This window comes from Lepisosteus oculatus, chromosome 2, assembly GCF_040954835.1.
Source record: "Lepisosteus oculatus isolate fLepOcu1 chromosome 2, fLepOcu1.hap2, whole genome shotgun sequence".
Taxonomy (NCBI): Eukaryota; Metazoa; Chordata; class Actinopteri; order Semionotiformes; family Lepisosteidae; genus Lepisosteus; species Lepisosteus oculatus.
Window position 1 is genome coordinate 18,533,277 of NC_090697.1, and position 10,511 is coordinate 18,543,787.

The 10,511-nt window shown below is 38.1% G+C and overlaps 2 protein-coding genes across 4 annotated transcripts in view; one reads left to right on the top strand and one right to left on the bottom strand.

The window, feature by feature from the left end:
• Positions 1–221, bottom strand: part of LOC102684830 (DBH-like monooxygenase protein 2 homolog) — a 20,852-nt gene extending 20,631 nt beyond the window's left edge. The window contains exon 1 of the mRNA XM_006626111.3: positions 167–221. Coding sequence (XP_006626174.3) covers positions 167–219 — 53 coding nt within the window. The 5' untranslated portion in view covers positions 220–221. The remainder of the gene's footprint in view (positions 1–166) is intronic.
• The window catches only part of angel2 (angel homolog 2 (Drosophila)), an 11,553-nt gene extending 1,312 nt beyond the window's left edge, over positions 1–10,241 (top strand). For 2 of the 3 annotated variants that reach the window (XM_015352771.2, XM_015352777.2), the window contains exons 2-9: positions 938–1,416; positions 1,961–2,202; positions 3,569–3,638; positions 4,770–5,191; positions 5,550–5,667; positions 5,915–5,981; positions 6,300–6,463; positions 7,924–10,241. In XM_015352771.2, the coding sequence (XP_015208257.2) occupies positions 938–1,416; positions 1,961–2,202; positions 3,569–3,638; positions 4,770–5,191; positions 5,550–5,667; positions 5,915–5,981; positions 6,300–6,463; positions 7,924–8,075 (1,714 nt within the window). In that variant the 3' untranslated portion in view covers positions 8,076–10,241. The remainder of the gene's footprint in view (positions 1–937; positions 1,417–1,960; positions 2,203–3,568; positions 3,639–4,769; positions 5,192–5,549; positions 5,668–5,914; positions 5,982–6,299; positions 6,464–7,923) is intronic. The other variant, XM_006626112.3, reaches the window with a different exon arrangement.
• The last annotated feature ends 270 nt before the right edge of the window (positions 10,242–10,511 follow it).

Genomic DNA, 10,511 nt, shown 5'->3' on the forward strand with positions numbered 1-10,511 from the left:
TCTATTCGGAATGCATTTGAAATGAACTTTTGGCTTTGAAAGTGTTCAAAGTGATTTGTAATTTTTAACCTTATACCGGTTTCTTAGTTTAAAAACTCACTTTGTTGAGATTTATTGCTTGAAATGACACCTATTGGATCATTGAGGAAGGCAAAACAGAACTCACTGTGGGAGTATTTGATACGTTGTCATTCCCACCTCTCTCTTCAGTGTAAACATAACTGCTGTTGACTTGGATATACTGTAAGTGAAAGCTTAGATTCATGTACTGTATGCGGAAGGTGTTAATATGTTTGGGCCTGTGAAGACTGTGGACCTAATACGAGTCTTCAAGTGCCTCAGCAAAGTAAACCCAGCAGGTGTTCTTGGAATAAACGGTGAACCGTGAAGCTAGAGAGCACCAGTGGGAACGACATGGTCAAAATATTTATCTATATCCTGGTCAAAATATTTATAATACCCCTGTTGCGTTGTTGTCTGCATTATGCTTTGTTTATTTTGAAATAGTTTCTCTGTTGTAAAAAAAAGATTGTGTTAAGAGGAAAATGGTGATCACTTGCATTTGTAATATTTTGAGAAACGATTAAAAAACTGTTGTTTTTAGTGATGGTAAGTGTAGCGTTAGAAGTGAATTGACACTCGTTGTCGGAGAGGCCTACAATGGAATCGATAGTGCTAAAACTGAGAACACAAGTCACTTTTTTCACCATTTTGGAACAAGCTTCCCAGTCACGTTGTCGAAGCTTGGTTTGATTCCTGAATCACTTGACTACATCAAAATGGGTTAGATGGGCTGAATGGTCTCCGCTTATTTATAACCGTTCTTATGTTTTTATTGCCCATGATCAATTATTTAACACTCTACACTGTTATGTGCGCAGTATTCTCTTGTAGGTCTGTTTTGACTCGATCTGACAGATTTCCCTTTTCTCCTCAGCCGCTCCATGTTTGCGCATCACCTGAAACTCCCAGGCAGGAGCCATTTCTTCCACTTGAGGGCCTTCCGAAGCAGCTGGGAGGGCCCTGCCTTGTGGAACAGCTCATGCTTAAGTGGTTTACCCCCCTGGCCTCAGCAGTTCCACCCCAGCAGGTATCTCTCTGTGAATTTCAAGCCTCCGTACCATTTCCACCACAGCAGGTGGAGGACAGCTTGGCCAAATTCCTCTTTTACTAGATTTCGCCAGGCGCCGGCTATCTATCTCTCCTGTGGGCACATGGACCGTTGTGACAACGGGCCTCCTTTCAAAAGGAGGAAAAGCAACGATGAGACCCGTCAGCATGGAGCCAGAGGGTCTCCCTCTCTCCGCTCTGTCAGGCCACCTGGGAGCCCGAATGATTCATCCCAGAACAGCCCCGCTGAATCTGAAACTACATGCGTCAGTCAAACGTGTCCTCACCAAGCAAAGCGGGGAGCAGGTAGGACTGCAGTAAAGAGGCTGTACATTTATTCAGTCGCCAAATATTTGCATCTGTAAGACTAAAAAAATTTAAAAAAAGGCAAAACAGTCTTTGTCATGTAGATGTTGTGGACAAATAAAACACAACCAGTTTCTTTCCTAGAAGTATCTTTCTGACTGTTTCATGTGTATTGCAGTAATAAGATGATTTGGATGATTTTGTGTTGAAAACAAACAAATGGAGCAGAAGGGTTAAACAAAATTTTGGTTTGTTAAACAGCACCCGGCATTGAAACCGATGAAGTCTTTTACTGTTTGATGCCTTATTGTCTTTTACACACCTCTGTAATCTAATAAGATGCCTGAAACCTGATGAACAAATGAGGCCTTTTACAGCACAGAGGCTTATTCATTCCTCTAGTACAAATGGCTTACATTGTACTTGAGCCTTGACAGAAAGGAAACTTTTATGCAAAAATCTTTTTTTTGTAATGCTTCAATTTTCTGTTTATTCTGCAAATTCTTAAAGCTGTCTTTTATTTCATGCTTTGGGTGTTCTGCAGAAATACAAAGAAGGTGGGAAGATTTTTCACAACATTACCAGCAGAATGAAGGAGCCAACATTTTCACTGCGGATGGGAAAGAAACAAAGTCATTTGACTTCTCTGTGATGTCGTACAACATCCTTTCCCAGGACCTACTGGAGGACAATTCACACCTCTACAGACACTGCAGCCAGCCAATACTGAACTGGAATCACAGGTTTCCCAACATCCTGAAGGAGTTCAAGCAGCATAATGCAGATGTGAGTAAAAAAGAGCTGAAGACGAGAGGGTGGTTTATGTCTTTCTTATTGCCATGCTTCCGTTTGATCATTATCTTAAGTTGAAACTTACAAAACAAGCATTACATCACTAAAATAGATTTGTATTACTTGTAGCAGGATGTAAAGGAATCCGTTTTAAGAAATGTTTTTAGCACAGCTTGTATGAAGATTGTGTTAGTGTTGTTGAACTCAGAATGATAAAAGATCTGTCTGACTCCGTACACAGGCATTTCAACTATCTGTTGTTGAATGTTATGCTCTGAAAACTGCGCTCAAAATGCTTAAAGTTGTAATGCACATTTAAGCTAGGTCTCTGTTTAATGAAACATATGTCTGTTCAGTAATATGTCTTAGCACCTGCTGCAGAAATATTTTTCTGAAATTAAATGAAATACTTGAATACAGTAGACAGTGTACCAAACAATGGGCTAACGCCTTGATAGAGCTAAAGAAGAGAGTTTTACCAGCAACAAGATTTCAAATTGCGTAATGTGAATGAACGTAAAATATTTTCCTTTTATTTCTTTGTCACTGAACAAAAATACTGTATAGAGTGCCTTGCAAAAGTATTCAGACCCTTGACCAATTCTCTCATTTTACTGAATTACAAATCCTACATTGAAATGTAGTTCTCTGTGATATTTTTATTTCAAAGCTGTGGAAAAAAAATAAATAATTTGACATTGTCTTATGTTAGGAAATATTCTTAAGAAAAATAAAAAAACTAAAATATTATAGATATCTGCCAGCACAATGCTTTTTTTCCATGCAGAGACACTTGTAACTCAGGTCTGTAACTTTGTGAGACATTGTGAGAGTGGCCCTCAGTGAATTGCAGGCCCAGCAGTATGCCCTACCTGTTCCTTTCTTTTAAACTTTGTGGAGGTGTTTGACGGACAGCAAAAGTAGTCACAGGGTGTTCTCTGATGCTCTTGCAGTGCTCATGCATGTACGGTAAACGGTTAACTGGAGGGAAGTTAGACATCTATGCCCTTCAAGTACATAGCCTCTAGCCTTTCGAAGGTGTGCAGGCTTTTGAATTGTAGAGTGTTACGCAATTGGAACTGTAACAAATCCACTAAATCTGTTCCATTTGCAAAGTAAATTGCTTATCATCCCAGGCTTTCAAAAAGAAAAGTAACGATTAACCCCACAAGACCACCTACTGTAGCCCAACCTGAGTTTTCCTAATGACTGTATTGTCTCTTACACTGTTTCATTCCCCTGTCACCTGTGAGCATCAGTTATCAGACAGATCCTTTTACATCATAACATGACTGTATAATGCAGATGTGTATTTGTGTTCAAATTTACTATACAGCTGTGTAAACCTTTTTCTCCTTAGATATTGTGTCTACAAGAAGTGCAAGAGGACCACTACAAAAAACAGATCAAACCCAGTCTAGAGTCCTTAGGTACCGCAGAGAGATTTTGTTTTATTTTTTTCCACATGTATCTTATTTCTTTAATAAAATAACCACTGAATAGAACTAAATAATTTGGGATGTTGAAAATCTCAGTTATAGATTATACAAGTGCATTGCTACATTGATGTCATTAAAACACACATGTCATATATAACACATCGCCAATTTTCCTATAAAACCAATCCATCTATAAAATTTATTTTCACCAGAAAATATGGCAGCAGCCTGTAGGGCAATTGAAATACACAGAAGAATGTGCATCACACGTTAAGATTGTCAACTTGAAACCTCATATCTTATGAGAATGGTATTACTACAGATATTAATGTATAAAATTGCAGCTGTGTATTTCAAGTATGTCTAGTCTACAGATTATCATGAGCAATTACTGTTTCCACCAAAGGATCTTTGAGTGGTGCTGTTTTTAAAATTGCATAGGTTTAATCACTAGAGGGAGCTCTAGCTTCTTTCCAAAAACTATGATCCCTGTACTACTTGTGCTATTGCCATCCCCACCACTTCCTTTTTTATATCACTGTGTCGGATAAAACCAGACAGTCAGGTTAAAAAGCTGTACATTGCCCTGTTTTATTTTTAGAATTACACTACTTACATTTTGTCCTCCCTATAATCACAATAACTCTTCAGGGAATACAATTAGACATGACTGTTTTCCTTTTAGAACAGCCAATAAAGCAGCACACTTCCAATGTCATTTTTGAAGAGATTCAACCATGTAGTTTCTAACTATGTATGCTCTGAATGAATGCGTAGTATATGCTGTGTATGTTCCCTGCTTATTGTAAACATAGCACACTTGAGTCTAAGATCTGAATCTGACTTGTTTTTTTCCTTCACAAAAAATGTTGCTGTATGAAAAATAGATTTAAGTGCCATATAAAATCAATTGAATAAAGTACATCAGTTTGTAGATAGAACATTAACAACACCCATAAAATATTATGACGTATAATAAATATAAACCATTTGAATTGTTAGTTCTCTTCCTAAAGTACTGTCAGAAAGATGAATTTGTTAATGCGGTGTGAATTAAGACATTTGTATGACTGAGAAGAACAAGATCACATCCTTCAATTCCACTGTTTGCACCCCACACAGGTTACCATTGTGAGTACAAGATGCGGACAGGGAGGAAGCCAGATGGCTGTGTGATTGGCTTCAAGCAGTCCAAATTCTCGCTGGTGTCGTGCCATCCGGTAGAGTTTTACCGCCATGGTATTCCCCTGCTGGACCGGGATAACGTGGGGCTGGTGCTGCTCCTCAGGCCCGCTGCCCCCGGATGCTCGGCCCCCTGCCTCTGTGTGGCCAACACTCACCTGCTCTACAACCCCAGGAGAGGGGACATCAAGCTCACCCAGCTGGCCATGCTGCTGGCCGAGATTAGCAAGGTGTCCGACCAGGAGGATGGAAGCTACTGCCCCATCATCTTCTGTGGGGACTTCAACTCCGTCCCTGGCTCTCCGCTCTACAGCTTCATTAGGGAAGGCAAGCTGGAATATGAGGGGCTTCCCATCGGCAAGGTGAGGAGGTTTTCTTTTTGGCAACTATGCAGCTATATACTGTGTATATACAGGGTGACAGCAAGTATAAGGTGACCAAAGGCTCATAGGGCTTTTTCTGGGTAATGATTTCCAGCCTTAAGTAAAGTGCCTGTGTAAAATACATCAAGGTGGTTTTGAGCTTTGAGGTTTGTACCTCATCCTAACATTTACGAAGTGAGATTTGTTCCAGACGATTTGAAATAAAGAAGGAAATTGCTCTTTTTTTGTTATTTGTTATTTTATTATTTTTATTTGTTATTTTGTTATTTTTGTTATTTGTACACTTTGAACTTAATGGATCCCCTCCCCGATGTTACAGTTTTCTTCTTTGTTCCAGATCTCAGGACAGGAGCAGAATCCCAGAGGCCAGAGAATCCTCTCTGTTCCAATCTGGCCTAAAAGTCTGGGAATCTCTAACTACTGTCAGTATGAAATGTCACCTGAGGCAAAACCAGGTACCTACTAACATTAGAAGGTGGAACAGTGGGTCAGTATGTTGTGGAAACTAACACCAGGGACATAATTAAAGGATCTATTTTTATAATGACTCCCTTTTGGATTTAAGTATCTAGATGCTGGAAATAATATATATGTTGAGGACTATAAAGGACTTTAAAATTGTTTTAACATTTAAGTGAAAACATTAACATCTCACATGGTGCTTTTTTAACATTTGCATTTAAGTATTTTTGTTTTTCACAGTTCTTGATGAAGGAGGGATTTCAGGACTGTGTGTGAGAGAAGAGGAAAATTTCACACCAGAGAAAAAGTAGGTTTTCATTGTATTAAAATATAAAAAGCCAATAATACTTTTTAGTACATAGCAGGATTTTAATAAAGCTAGTCAGTCAAGGTGGGGAAGATCTTACTTCTAGGACAGTGTTTCACATTGTCCAGTTCTGTAAATTTCACAGCTGATGGCAGTTCGGAAGTACTGTTGAGTAGTATACGTTTATGTGGTCAGAATAAAATGTCAGAGCTATCAGGAAAGCCAGAAGGCACATTTGTCTTGAAATAAAATGGTAAAGAGTCTTCCTGGCAGCAGAGCAGCGCACCATGTGATAAGCATTGCATTCTGTCTTCACAGGTTGCAGTCGAGCATAGAACATAAGTTCAGGCTGACCTCAGTCTATTCTCATTTCCTGACCAAAGGCGGGACACCAGAGATCACAACTTGTCACTCTAGGACAGCCCTCACTGTGGACTACGTTTTCTACTCTGCAGCAAAGAACGATATCTCTGTGCAACCAGGTAAAAAACACAAACCCATACAGGCCTGGACATCTCAGGGATAGGCTTTGGTAAACTTCAAGTTAGTGCAGCTTGCAGATATTGTGTCTTGGTGTATATAAGACTATTGTTAATTATAGAAAAAAAGAAGGCACCAATGGGTGTTTTTTAAAATTTTATTTTTCTCAACTTTAACACTCACCTCCCCTTCTCTGTCAGTTTGACATTGATTGCTCCAGTGTTTGTAGGCTCAGGAGATGTAGTGAGACTTTCTGTCCTGGTCGAGTTGGTCCTTAGCTTGTAAAAACCTGAAGTGCAATCACTGGAACCTTCATTTTACCCTGATTCTGTTATTTTGGAGAAGTGTGTTCATGACATTGCAAATGAAAGATGAAGCTACTGTTGAGATTATTTTTAACTTCTGAAAGGACTTTGCATGAAATGCCATTCACAAACAAACATGGTGTATAGGATGTACAGTATCACTAGAATGCACTGTGATTGCTTGTTCTCTAATCAGCAGAATTTTCATTATGTTTCTCTTTGGTTCAGTTTAACATTGATTTTTCAGTTTTCATTACTATTCAGCAAAATCAGTTATTTTTATTATAATAAACCTCGAACATTCTTTTTGTTAATATACTGCAACTGAATTGATAAGGACAATAATAACTGAACGTTCAATGTTGTTAGAAATTAAAGCACTGCAGCTAAACAAAATAATACTTTTGCACGGATTACAAGTCAAATTTTGGATGATGAGGTCAGGTTCAAGCACAAGATCTGACTGGCAGTTGTCTGACTGGCAATCCACAGAGAGCGGTATTTATAGACGGGCGCAGACTTTCCTTCAATTTGGAAAAAGTGTCATTTTCTTTCACAATCACCAACACATTTTGCCTTAAGCCCCCCGTCGCCCTCCTTTCCGTGCCTTTGAGTTGTTTTAGTTGCATCACCGGTACATTCTGTTGGAAAAAAGTTGGTCAGTGGTCTTGATGACTGTTTTGAAAGCCAGTGGCTTCAGTGTGCATGAAATGGTTGATCGTATCAAAATATACCAACTACAAGAAATTGTATTGGTGTAAAGACTAAGAGCAGTTTTTTTTTACTTAACTCTTGAGTGGTGTTTTTTTAGATTATGTCCAGTTAAAACTAAAAACTTAAATCCCTAACTGTATGTACAGCAGTGTCCTATTCTTGATAAGGTGCTATTGTTGACCATTAGGTTTTATCTAAATGACAGCCAAACCCAAGCGCTGTACTTGTAATGTTCACAAAGCTAATTCCGAACATTGGTTGCCGAATTATTCACTCTTTCCAAGTGTAAAAGCTCTTAGTCTTTGGTAGCTGGCAAAGGAGTGTTTAAAGGTGAGCAGATGAGTCATGTGTCAGAATTGCACTTTATGGCCCTAGTGGTCCTAACTGGTGGAACAGAAGGCCGTGCGCCATCTGGATTAATTCGGATCTCTCCTTTGCTACAGGAAGCGGCCCCATTCCTGACGGCAGGCTGCAGCTGCTTGCGAGGCTCTGTCTCCTGTGCGAGAAGGACTTGTGGACTATAAACGGGCTGCCTAATGAGCACAACTCTTCTGACCACCTGCCTCTGCTGGCCAGGTTCCGCCTGCGGTGCTGACAGCGCCTCTCACTGTAACTCTGCACACATTGCATTCGCGCAGATTCCAATACTCACGGTAGATACTATGAGGAAAAAAAAAAGGGATCTTGATCATTTTTGTGTTCCTTCTTCCTTTATACTGTGTATAAAGATAATTTTAGACATATTTATTGAAAATCTGCATTACATAGTTTAGCTGAGGTGAAAGAGTTGATGAGGTTTACATTTTTTAAATTGTGTTCGGTTGTTTGTTGGGTGTAAAGCTTTTATTCATCGGTCCGCTTTACACTGAATCTGTAACAGTTTTTAAATGCATGCCATTTCTGGTTATATTGATTTTTGCTGAATGTTAAAATGTGAAGAATAATGTTCAACAAACTGCTTTTCAAATTGTTAAAGCAAATTATTTTTATTCTGTTATATACAGTTGCCTCCAAGTGTATTAATGTTCTTGATAAACGTGCACTTCAAGAAACTACAACATTTCTGAAACGATTTTATAAAAATGCGTAAATTGATAAATATATCAGTTTTAAATACATTATCTACCTAAACCATGCGTTATATACAAGTTGAAAATAAAGGCTGTAAATTTAGTTCTTTAATGTTTTTTTAGTCTTAATAGGTTCTCGAAGCCACAAGGATTTTAAAGAACCTTCTGAGTCACTTGGATCACAAACGGCAATTAAAAGCAGGCACACAAAGTCAGTAACACTTAATCATGAGAAAGTCAGGGAATTATCCACAGATCTCTAAGATTGATGAAATTGAACAGCTCCAGTGACAACAATTAAAAAGCATATAAGTCATCCTGTTTTCAACTGTAGTATCCAATGTCCAGAAATTCAAGCAGGGACCACCCCATCATACAGGGGCTGGAAAAACCATTTGACTCAAATGATTATTATTATGTGCAGTTAGAGAAAATTCTGGAAAGATGGTCTAACTCGCACTCATGGGTAATGTGTGAATCTTCATCTTCTGGCATCATTTTGACCTCAATCTTCTTTCATCGTTCTGGCATCATCAGGATCTAAGGTCTGCAAAACCACCATGTGAGGCTGACCTGGTCATTTGATGACTGGCAGTTCCACATCAAATTTCTGCAGTGAATTAGCCAAATTGCAATGAGTTCCCCTTGATGTAGTTGGGTATAATCCCAGCATTGGACATGACCATGTAAAGGTAAAGCTCATCCCTGCAAGAAAAAAAAAACATTTGGTCTCAGGTCCCGTTTTAAACTGGGGAAAAAATAGACACAAAAAAAGCTTTTTGTCTGAAAGCTCTAGCATGGTCACAAATGAGAATTGTAAGACATTGAAAAGCCTGCATCAAGCTCAGTGGTAAAGGGAGCACAAAAAATCAATTATCTTGATTGGTCAGCCTTTAGTAGAATATGGTGAGAATGTAACAAAAGATTAATCACAAACACAACCTGAAGATGTTGGACAGAGGTGACAAAGGAGAGAAGTCAGATATCACTTGCAAGATGTGTAAGAACATCATGAATGCCACAGGCGAAAGCTTCTCACAAAGTGAAAGGGGAGAGTTAGTTAAATATAGATTGCTGGAGTATGAATGAATGCGAGTGCCTTACATTAAGAAACCACTTCGAGTGTACATTCTTCTTATAAACACAATATTAATTTAATTTATCTGTATCAAAACATTTCATCCTAAATCCATTTTTAGATGCAATTTATCAAGGATATGTTAGATCTGGAGGCTACTGCATATGATCACAGCAGATTAAAACCAAACAACTTGGAAAACTCTTATTTTGTATTAATGACACTAAAACATATACAAAATCTTAGTGCCCTTTCTTTTATACTAGTTTATGGGCATAATGTTTCCATTTCAATGTTTTTTAAAATAATTTTGTCTCTTAAGAATCCTTCAAACCATTAATATGTTCATGGGAAAATATTTTTGTCTCCACACAAATATTACAAGCAAAGGCAAGAAGGTGGGACTTTTTTTTTAAAATATATTTCATGTCTTATTACAGTGTGATGCAACATTATAGAAATATAAATTAAATGGATAATGCACACCACATTGGACAAAAAAGAAGAACTTTAGTGTACCTGTTTTTTTTGTGTGGAAATACCCTCTCAAAGTAATGCATGGATAGCCTGCTATTATATATACAATAAAAATATAAGTACATTCTATGGGCAACACTTTGAAAGAAATAATGCATTTCTGCTTTCCAGACTTGGACAACTTTTATCTCCACCACTTACAGTACATATTTTGTTGTTATACTGTAGTATTAAGGAAAAATTGTCATGAGATATTTTAGTCAATTTACCAGAAGCTACAAAAGTAATGTCCACTTTAGTCTGGTGTTGACAGACTAAAGCATTTGATACTTCTTGATACTTCTTGAGATTCACCTTCTTTACAAATGATGAGGTGGAGTTATTTCTTGTTTTGTTGAACAGGACA